We start from the raw sequence: 12044 nt of genomic DNA, 5'->3' as shown, positions 1-12044 counted from the left end.
CTACCACCACCACAACTAGTTGGTCAAATCCCAACCAGTCTACAAAACCTACCCCAGTATCACTTCTTCAGGAAGACTTGCCCGAACCATACCTCTCTGGGCAGAATAAATTGCTCCCTTTTATGGACCTCAGACAATAAGCAGTTACATATAATTGTATTATAATTATTAGTATAGAAATCTGTCTCTCTCAATGGACTGTCAGTTCCTTAAGGGCAGGGACTATGGGTACCTAGTCCAAGCACAGTGTTGATACATAGTAGTCCCTCAGTAAATATTTCCTAAATAAATGATCCTAAGGTTCCTTCCAGGCTTGACCACCCCTATTGTCGTCCACCCCTACAATAGGATATTTTGGATATTTTGAACCACAGTCTTTCTTGATTAACAGAAGGATGTATTTGTTTTACTCACACACATTAACACACACAAACACTTTAGTTTTTAATCAAAGAGATCATCTCCTCAGATATTTTATCTTTTTTGTCCTTGCAAGGACAGTTCTGGAGAAAATTTGGTATGTTAAATTTGATGTGTTTTAATAAATTATAATGCACATATATTCATTAATAATATATATTCCACACCAAGGCATCAGTAGGAATCAATTTTGTAAATCTGGCCCTAATAGGAATATAAAATTATGTAAGAGCTCTGTATAATAAGCTCACAAAGAACAAGAAAGAAGAGGAAAAAAATTAAAATAGAACTGCCAAAGAACTATGAGAGGTTTCTAAACAGCAACGCTGTAGATGAAGCCCCGAGAAACTCTGTTCACTATAATCTTTAATGCCTCAGCCTATCCAAATATTGAACAAACCTTAGTTCCCCTTGCAGACAAAAATCTGAGAGTCTAGAACTGGCCTGTCTTCTCAGGATTTAGAGACAGCAGCATGGGAATTTCAAAGAGACTTCTTTACTTCCTTTTGACCAAGACTCAAATTTTTTATTCTAGCCCTTGATAAGTGAACAAGAAGGTAAAGGATTATTTATTTTTAAATAAATTTTCATGATTTGTGAGGGTTCCTTGGTCCATGTCATCCCAGAGAAATCAAAGTCATCTGTAAAGATTACTGAAAGATTTCTACATGTTTAAACTAATTTCATTTTAAAACTTAGGAACCAGGAGACTCCAATTAAATAAGTATAATTATTTCTTTACGGCAAAGTGTTGCCTCATACATGATAAGGTACTTCGATGACACTGAGGTTGAGAAAGGTTAAATGACAAACAGTAACAGACTCAATACGAACCTAGATCTCTGATACCAATTGCTGCATGGTTTTCATTCCATTGTTAGTAAAGAAACCAAAATCAGTGCAAGTAAATGCTCAAATACAAAAGTAACCTTTCTTCTCCCTTAAGAAAGCAACCACGTTCCACAGAAATTTTTAAAGATATTTTTCTCATGCTGTGTCATTTTCATTTAGCACTGGGGAAGAACCTTATCCATGTAATTCATGACAGGTGATGAGACACAGGTGGATTACACATCCCTGGGTATTTAAGGTTTGCAGTTAAGCACAAACTCTTTCCACACTGAGAAGTATAAAAGCTGTGATTATTCCACAGCAGCCTAGAGTTTGGAGTGACTGTGTCGCCATTGAAACGACATAAAATGGCTGAAACCATTAATTCTACTTTGTGCCGTCTACCATGAATTTAGAAGGCACAAAATAGATGGTTGATTGATTTTTAAGTAAAACAGAATAACTGTTCCCAAACCACCTGATTTATACACCAGTTGATGGAGCATAAAAAAAAAAGCCTTGTCCCACCACAACAGAAGTTCATTTTCAGAACTAGTAGCAAAAATGGCACAATTTTTTGACAAGTCTGATAATTTATAACTTATCTAGAATATACCTTCATAATAGCAGGAAATATACTAACAATGTCATATTATGAGTAGGAATTCTATGAAAAGACACAGGTATTAAAATACGTTTTGTTACTGGAACAGACCAGGGAACCAGTAACTCAGATATACGCTCAAAAAACATATAATAACCTATATCATTTTTCTTATATTACTATAAGATCTAGAGTTTCTCCTTCTCTGGAAGGTCAGTATATCCATGCAATCAACTGCTAAGAATTAGAAGGCCATTTAGGGATAAACTACCATGGAGACTAGAATAAGGGCAGAGACAGGTGGGTGGTTGCAGATAGGGAAAATGTCACAGATGACTTGGATGATTATTTTGATGCCAAGGTTGTAGATCATTCTACAAGATGACTGGTGTACTCATTGTATTTTTGTTATTTTTTCTATTTTCTATCTTGATTTTACAATGAGATCCTTGGCACAGTGAAAAATAATATAACTGTTAACTTATGTTTCAAAATTTACATAGCTGATTTCCTGTATTTTTGACAGCTCTGTCACATTTCCAGTAGATAGAATTTTTTCCCTTCCCTGGGAAATTGAACATGTCCGCTCCACATGTCTGCCTTATCTCCATTCCTCTCCCAGCCAGGTGGTAGGCATGAATGAATGTGCCCCTGTACTCTGCAATTCCCAGCCCATTCCTGAACCTCCACAGTCAGTTGTAGTTCCAGCAAGTTAAGACCTTATTTAAAGAAGAGTGGCTTGAATTGTGAGGATGCTTGAAACCACAACAGAGGAAATGGCTGGAGGAACTGAAGATAATTATTAGATTACGATAGCGGACACTAGTACAGTGCTTGCTAATTCCAGAAAATAGTCTAAACATTTAATGTAAATTAATTCATTTATTCTTTACAATAACCTGGGAGGTCAGTTTTCATGTTATCCGCATTTTATAGATGAAGACTGAAGCACCAAGAGGTTACATTTTTAAAGTCATGCAGCTCATCAGTGGCAGAGCCAGGGTTTAGAACAGAAGAAGTCTAGCTCCATAGTCCATGCTTTTACTGCACTACACCAAATGGAAGATTCAGGAAGAAGATGAAAATTGTCTTGGAATACTTAAAGAGCAGCAGACTGGGAAAGGAAGTAAATGTATTCTGCATTGCTTCAGAAGATACCTCAGAAGGATCCAAGGTGAAAAGCTAAACGGAAACAGTTTTGACTTCTCTGTCCCTGCTGACAGTCAGACCTTGTCTGGAAAACCAGTGGTCAATGATGCTGATAATCAGAACAGTGGCTGGGTTAGGCAAAACTTATTTTCCTATCCTGAGATTTTATGAGTCAGGGATATACCACTGCATTGTCACCAGGATTTCTTTCTTTGGAAAGTTAGTAAGATGTGATAAAAGGAGGAGGGAGAGAAATAATGGGTCCTTGAGTAATTTTATTGACAAGCATTCTTGGCATTACTCTTTATCAAACATATACTATACTTTGGTGCAAAGGTATCAGAAAAGACTTTTGATGGACATATAAAGTTGGCGTATTGAAAATTAGATTGAATGATGCTTCTAAGTTAAAATGTGTAGTGCAGCAAGAAAAGCACTACTTAAAGTTTATACTTAAAAAAATCACTAGAAGAAACATTAAATGACATCTTGGTTGATTTTCTTAATCCTTCTCGTTCATTTGGTTCCCTAACTCTCATGCATTTTTTAAAAATTGTAGGCTATTCTTATGCAAGAAGCTAAACGTAATTAAACGTGCAGGATGAAAAGATGGCACAGGCACTTCTGGTACCCCCAGGACCTGAAAGCTTCCGCCTTTTTACTAGAGAATCTCTTGCTGCTTTCGAAAATCGTGCTGCAGAAGAGAAAGCCAAGAAACCCAAGAGAGAACAAGACAACGATGACGAGAACAAACCAAAGCCAAACAGTGACTTGGAAGCTGGAAAGAACCTTCCATTTATTTATGGAGACATCCCTCCAGGGATGGTGTCAGAGCCACTGGAGGACCTGGACCCATACTATATCAATAAGAAAGTGAGTGTTGATTTTATCCTTCCAATAAGTCTTTAATTTAACTCAACTTTAATATACTTTGCTGGGGCTCATATATATACCACACCATAATTTTCTACTGTTAAAGATTTTATACTTTTTATTTCCACTTATTTTTAAGCACAATATAATAAGGAGAAACATTTATAAGATATGAAGTCAAGATCTGGCCACAGTGAAGAGATATAAAGAGATGAACAATTTGTACAATTTCATAGTAATTGATACTGTCAAAATTAAAACTGACATCAACAAAGCAAAATATCTGTTATTGCCGACATATTTAAGCACACAGGAGACAACAGAACAGTAGCTATGTGAAAGAAGAGTTATGGGATACATATACCTATTTTTTAGTTCTTATTTGGCTTGAGGTTTCTTCACAATAGATTTGTGCTCTAGAGGGCAATAAATAATCTTTTACTTAGCATCCTCTTATAGGAAGATATACATTGAGAAGCATGTTCACCCAAGGACACATGTTTTTGGTCCACTAACCTGGAATATGATTGGCAGCTTCTCTTAACCTTAATTTGTCACAGGCTAGATTCTATAACACTTACATATTGTTAAAAAATCACTCCAAGAAAAAAATGTCAAGAACAGAAGGCATAAAAAAACCCCAGAAACCTCAAGTTTTTCCATCTATATATGATTTAAATCAACAGCTATGACTATGCCTTCCTAATACTATAATAATCACATAATTCTGTCAGAATTAGCTAGTTTTTGATGTTAAACCAGCTGTACAGTATTTTATAGGAAATATAAAAAACGGATGATAGATTCTCTGCTTTCTAATTGGGTATTTTGACATCTTACAACCACAATTTATATTTCATGTTCACAAGCATAAAAACAGGCCAATGTAGAAACTAAAGATAAATTAATATCACCATGAGTCACTGGCTTACAGATTAAAGGAGATACTGAGCACTTTTGTTAGCCGAAGCCAGCCCTTTTAAAAGGAATGGCGAAAGAAATTGCATTCTTTAAGCAGCATACAATTTATAAGATCAATGATGGTTAAAGGAACTGACAATTAACCATTCAGACATGGAACTAGCCCTATTGCTCTAAAGGAGTGCTTCTCAAACTTACATGTACATACACATCACCAGAGGATCTTGTTAAAATACAGATTCTGATTCCATCGATCTGGGGTGGGGTCACGGATCCTGCGTTTCTAACAAGCCCTCGAGTGAGACTCATGCTGCTAGTACACAGGCCATGCTTCGAGTAGCGAGCTTTAAAATGCTTCATTTAAAGTTACAGAACAAAGTTAAATAAACAGGTCCTTTCTTCCTCCTTTTAAACTAGCTTCATGAAAGGTGGCAGATAATATATATTCATATAGTTCTAAAAATAATTTATTCCAGTACTTTACTATAGAATTAATAAAGAAAATTTTGAAATTTAATTACTGTATTATTACACATGTTGCTAGTGAGGCAACAGAAGAAAATTCTCCTCTGAAAATTATTGATTCAAACTATATATTTGCAAAGATACCTTCAAGAGACAGGGGCATGACTGATACTCTGACATGATTAAAAATATTTGCTACTTAAAGAAAGGAAGTGTCCTTAAGAAAGGGAACTGGTAAAATTAAGGGGGAAAAAGGAGAATAATAGAGACAAACATTAGCATTTTCCCAGGGAGACAGATCTTTAGTTAGTAGTAGCCCTGAAAGCATATTCCTCCCAGAAAGTCACTTCATTGTAAAGGGGCTACACTGTACTACCTAATCAAGATGTCATCAAACATATGTATTATTTAACTAAGTCAGCTTATTTGGACTCCACCCTCAGCAAAGAATATCTTATAATTTGTCTTCCCATAGATCTGCTTAAAGAAAAGAATGTGCTGGTTGTGCTATGGCAATTATTTCAGCCCATGTGACAATGATATATCTGGTTGTATATAAGTAGATTGGCATTCTGATTTTATATCAGGCTTTAAAGCTTGGTTAATGTGAGTCTGCCGCTCAGGAACAGAATTGTTCTCTGTGTGCTAACAAAGTCAGTTTTTATAGCCTTTCTGTCTGACAGCAAGACTTGAACCCTGATTTACTCATAATGGCCATGACCCATCTTGAGAGACATCTAGACTGTTTACTGTTGTCTGCACAGCTTTCCTTTATGAAGTGTCCATAAAGATAAAGACTGAGGTGCTATTGAAGAAACAGATAGTTTGTAGTTCTTAGGATAGAAGGACCTAATGTAGGAAGCTAATGGAGAAGTTCTGGAATTTAAAGTATGGTATAGAGCTTGTTAATTATATGAAATAATGCAGGTGAAAGGCATTTTAAAATTGTAAAGCATTATGTAACTTTGCTTCCATCAATTAATGATACAGTTTACATACCTAATTTAATCATATGAGCAACATCACAGTGTATTTTAATGGCATTCAAATTGAACAGATAAAACTTAAGAATAGTGACAGTAATAATAATAACTAACATTTGTTATGCTCATACTTTGTCAGTTACTGTTTGAGTGCTTTAACTGGTATAACTTATTTAATATTCAAAGAACCAGTGAGGCAGGTACTATGTTAACCTCATTTTATAGATGGGAAGGTGAAGCCCAGAGAGGTTAAGTAACTTGCCCAAAGTCACATTCCGTAAGTGGTGGATTAGGATTCGAACCCAGGCAGTCAGGCTCCAGAGCCAGAGCTCATAACCACTAAGCAAAACTACACATGGTGTTTATTAATATAAGAAAAGAGGGCTTCCCTGGCGGCGCAATGGTTGAGAGTCCGCCTGAGGATGCAGGGGACGCGGGTTCGTGCCCCGGTCCAGGAGGATCCCACATGCCGCGGAGCGGCTGGGCCCGTGAGCCATGGCCACTGAGCCTGTGCTCCACAACGGGAGAGGCCGCGACAGTGAGAGACCCACGTACCGCAAAAAAAAAAGAAAAGAAAATTTTTTTAAAAATTGGTTTTATAATTTTGAATTCTCTGATGTATGCGGTTCTGCTCAGAGAACTTATTCTTGCCTCAAGTAGTAAAAATTTTAATGAACCTGTAAAATGTGCATTTACCTGGAAAAAAGAAGCAAGCAGCATTCCAGAGTAGACAATAACCAGTTTAACATACTTCCGGATATAACATTCATCACCTTAGTAGCAATAAGTAGTACTATTTTTTTAAGTCACATCAATACTTATCATTTCTTAGAGGACTGATTTTGGAATTGACACTATCTCTCCTCTATTGACATGTCATTCTGTCAAATAATTTTCAGTTTAGATATATCTCTCAATAACGTAAGAGCCCCAAATTTCAAATGCCGTTCTTGAAATTTTTTCACCATACAGGACATTAACGTTTTAGTCTTAATTTCTCAGAACTCAGAGTTTTCTTTGTGTTAGGGACTGTTCTCCAAAAATAAACTGGTATTGTGTTCTTAAGGTCTGCTTTTTCCAGAATCAGTAAATTCACCGAAGATGCCCTTGGCATGTCGTTTTTAATCCCATTAGTACTACAAAGGCCAATCTTGTGGGAAGAGAAGAGGATTCCATGTTTTAAGGGACAGTTCATTCCTGTTCACTCTATTTTTGGAGATCTTTTCAAAATAAAATCCTCTCAATGTTACAAGTGGTTTTTTCAGGGATATTGTTTCAAAAAGCATGGGTAAATGCACCTTAAACTATGGTAAACTTTACATGTTACTGCTGTCATTGAATGTTTAAATGGATCTAGATTGGCTATAATATTACATGATTTAATCCTGTGAATTCAAAAAATCCTTTAATGCATTTGTGCTTCAAGGGCACTCTTCCCAATGTCCACTGTCCCTTGTGGATAATCTCAGTGCTAGTAAAGAACAGTTTATTTGCCCTTGTCATAGAATTGTTCAAATTTATAGAGTACAGTTCATGGAAAATGGTTGGTGAGGTCCACGGTCTTGAATACTAAAGGCCAATGTGCAGAGAAGTTGTTTTCTCTACCCTTTATACTTACAATATAAATATTTTATATTTATAAAATATAAATATTATACTCACAATATATCTATTCAAACAGAGCATGTTGTCAGTGAACATGAATGTATGGGACATAGCCCTTACTTAAAGGATAAAAACATATTATTAAGTAACTGGTTATACAGAATAGATGTCTTAAAGGTAAATGGCATCTTAAAGATAAACCCACATTTAATGAAAACAAATGTTTATTTGCAAACCAGGCTATTAAATACTGTGGAAAAAATGGAGAAAAAGTAGCGAACAGGCTCTTTATGCTCAATGATTTATAACAACTTCTAAGCTAGTCCTCAGTGGAATGAACTCTACATGTAAATTGCTACTTGACTGTAATTACAAGCAACATGCCAATGTGCGTATATTAATGTACTAAGACTTACTGGAAAAGGGAAACAATTAGGGAGTGATCAGAAGACAGTGTGATTTATCTGGAAAGACATGGTGGAGGAGATGATCTTGATAGCTGAGGACATTCCCAAAGAGTAGGAATTTTCAGTCCTTGGCTGCATATTAGACTCACGTGAGGAAATTTTTTAACATACCATTGTTTGTGCCCATCCTCCAGAAATTGATTCAATTGTTCTCGCGTGGATCCCATATATCGGTGATTTTAAAATCACCCCAGGAAATTCTAACATGTGGACAAGACTAAGAACCTTTGATATAATAGTGGGTCATTGTAGGTGGGACCTTATTGTCAGGTCTGTTACGGACCTGAAACGGGAGGAAGTTTGCATTACATGATCTTTCAGGTGCCTCCCTCCTCTAAGATTCTATGACACTCATTTTCAGAATCAGAGGGAGAAGCTGACAGTGAGTGGAATTGGCAAGTGAATTGAATTGGCTGGAACAGAGATGCTTTGGTGGGAAAAAAATAAAAGATGATCCTAGAGAGACCTACTAGGTAATCACTGGGTAGTACAGCTTAAATGCTAAATTGAAGATTATAGGTTTCAGGGAATGCCCTTTGAAATGATGTAGTTCAGCCTAACTCTTTTTTTTTTTTTTTTCAGCCTAACTCTTAATGCAGCTGTTCCTTCTCAGTATTACCAGCAGATCTATAGAATGAGCAAAACCAGGTTATTCAGCCTGTTTGAACATTTTAAAGTAGGATAACTACCAGAGGGAAAATAGTCTTCATAAACTTTGGAGTTAAAAGACTTGATGCAATTAAAATATTTATAAAAGATTATTTTAATAGCGGTATGTACAGAATAATCTGAAAAGTTATCAAAGCTGGAGACAGATGGTAAGCCTTAGATAGACTTAGAGTCCATAAAGTTACCTTACATCTTGGTAAAAATTTTGTGTAGGATCATCAGTTTGTATCAGGAAGTTGATAGCTGAGAGACAGATTAGATAATAGTATATCATATCTTTATTTGTAGCTATATGTTAATTTAAGGGAGAAACATCTAACATGTTTATAGTTATGATATACAAACTGGCTTAAACAAGTTCAAACAAATCAGGTAAAAAGTTTTTTTATGTGTATAAGCTCTTCAAATAAGCCACATGTCTAATCTAGTAATTTTTTTCTCATATTTTCTTTTTCAGACTTTTATAGTATTGAACAAAGGGAAGGCAATTTTCCGATTCAGTGCCACCTCTGCCTTGTATATATTAACTCCGCTAAACCCTGTTAGGAAAATTGCTATTAAGATTTTGGTACATTCATATCCTTTTCATGTGAATTGTCTAAATGCTGTTTCTAGTAGTTGATTTTACAAAAAATGTCATTCTTTTTAAAATATATATATAAAATTTCTTTGAGATTAATGGTAACATTGTTGTTTAATCTGTTTTACTCATTGATTTTCTGCAATTTATAACAAGATTATTGTAGAATGACTATTATGATTCTAGAAGTAAAAACGCTACCATGATAGTGAATGTGTAAATGAAACACATTGTGTAATAGGAACAACAGCAAATCTACTTCAAACTTTTTATTAACCTCAATTAGACCATATATAACCACAACTAAAGAAACATAGTCTATGGTGCTTAGTATTATTACCTATATTACCAAATGTTCAAACTTTTGTGCCTTAATTCATTCTGTATTTTCATCACCTGGGCCTGTCCTCCCTCCCTCCCTCCCTCCCTTCCTCCCTCCCTCCCTCCTTCCTTTCTTCCCTCTTTCCTTCCTTTAGTAAATATTTTTTAAACTACTATGTGCCTATGTATCTGATTGATAATATATACTTAAAACTCATTGAACTTAAAACTACTTACAGTGATAGTCAAAATGTATATGTAAAATGACATAATGGGGTGGATTTCAAGAACATTCTCAAGACATGATAATAAAATAGAAAGGTGATCTTCAGACACAGTGTTCAAGAATGGGCATCTTATACAGATTCAAAACAGGCTAACATAAAAACTAAAAGAGAGACAAAAGAGACAGGGTTAACCTAGAGACAGGGTTAACCTAGAGACAGGGGAAATAGGACTGATAACCTTTTGAAGTGCATTTGAATTCTCCCATTCTACGGTTTGATAAAGTATTTACGTTTTAAAATAAAAGATTTACCTCAAAATATGTAATCATAAACTTCCTTAGAGTGAAGTCTGGATTGAGATCCTAAGGGAAATTACTATACCTAATTCTTAGGAAGGTTTAAAAACAGTGTTTGTTTAGGTATGGTGTGGACTAGATACAGGAAGATAGCTAGATGGTCAAAGTTCCCACACTCTCAAGTGATAACAGAAAGTTAGAAAATAATACTAGCTCTTTAGCAAAAAATTGTCTCTCTCTTTATTCTTACATTGTAAACGCTAAAGGAACAAGTTACATCACTATAAGACTGCTAGAGTTCCTAATTACAGTGGAATTCTCAATCAGTGTAATCCTCAAATATATGGGGCTGTACATTCTCAAGTGTATTATATTGCACTCATTAGTCAGTAGAAATTGTAAACGATACCTGAAGTATAACTTTTAGACTTATACTATAAACTTCCTAAAGAATGGTCATTTCCCCTGCAGTGCAGTTTCACACAACTCACTGAAATGCAAAATTCCCATTTGCTTCAAATAGAGATCTCTTTCTATTGAATTCAGTTTTGTGAGAAAATGATGTAAAATAAAAAAGAATGGACCAAGAGTATATGACAGACTTTGAAGTTTCTTACTGTTTTTGCCATTGTTTTAAAAGAAATAAGTAAGGTTAATTTTACAGGTAACTTGTGTTGATTTTTTTTTTTTTGTACTGGATCATTTTTAAGTGGCCATGACATTGTACTAGCATTTATTCCTTAACTATAATCTACTTTATTCAGCATGCTTATCATGTGCACTATTTTGACCAACTGTGTATTTATGACCCTGAGTAATCCTCCAGACTGGACAAAGAATGTAGAGTAAGTAGAAATAATTTCTTGGAATGAGAAATACACACTCAAATTCTCTAGCAAACTCCTTATAGTTATGGTCTGACTCATGGTTTCCACTTTTTTGAAGTCAGGCTAAACACTTTTAAGAAAAGTTATTTCCATAATATGAAAAACATAGAGGAAGTTCTTTAGGGGACTTTTTCTCCTATGAGGTAGGTATTTCTTCCGACAAAGGATAGTATCTGTTTAAGAAAGGTTATTAATTGTATATACTAGGTGGTAAACTAAACAATCATTTAGCATAAAAGTTAAGACTGAATCACAGTTATGTACTTTAGATAAAATATAATTACCATTTGAATAATTTTATAAATAAAATTATTTTATTCTAGTATATTACCATTATTGTTATATTCTGATAAAATAGATTTAGGCGTTTAGCTCTATATTACTATATTAGGCATTTCAGTTATATGTTATATCATTACATTTAGGAAAAATACATTTAGGTATTTAAGTTACTTTGAAGTTTAGTTATATTTCAACACATAGTTTATTTAGACAGAGGATGTGTGCTAAAACACCACAGATGTGTTCTGTAAAAAGGAAATACAGAACTACCATATGACCCAGAAATCCCACTACTGGGCATATACCTTAAGAAAACCATAATTCAAAAAGAGTCATGCACCACAATGTTCATTGCAGCTCTATTTACAATAGCCAGGACATGGAAGCAACCTAAGTGTCCATCGACAGATGAATGGATAAAGATGATGTGGCACATATATACAATGGAATATTACTCAGCCATA

The 12044-nt window shown here is 34.9% G+C and overlaps 1 protein-coding gene across 14 annotated transcripts in view; it reads left to right on the top strand.

Moving 5' to 3' along the window:
• Nucleotides 1-3613: 3613 nt before the first annotated feature.
• LOC102995581 (sodium channel protein type 3 subunit alpha) overlaps nt 3614-12044 on the top strand; it is an 82193-nt gene continuing 73762 nt past the window's right edge. For 12 of the 14 annotated variants that reach the window (XM_007119469.2, XM_007119466.2, XM_024122219.1 and 9 more), the window contains exons 1-3: nt 3614-3877; nt 9445-9563; nt 11167-11256. In XM_007119469.2, the coding sequence (XP_007119531.2) occupies nt 3614-3877; nt 9445-9563; nt 11167-11256 (473 nt within the window). The remainder of the gene's footprint in view (nt 3878-9444; nt 9564-11166; nt 11257-12044) is intronic. The other 2 variants (XM_007119471.3, XM_028496274.1) reach the window with 1 other exon arrangement.

This window comes from Physeter macrocephalus, chromosome 2, assembly GCF_002837175.3.
Source record: "Physeter macrocephalus isolate SW-GA chromosome 2, ASM283717v5, whole genome shotgun sequence".
Taxonomy (NCBI): domain Eukaryota; kingdom Metazoa; phylum Chordata; class Mammalia; order Artiodactyla; family Physeteridae; genus Physeter; species Physeter macrocephalus.
Note: the sequence above shows the minus strand (reverse complement) of the source record. Positions and strands in the feature narration are given on the sequence as shown.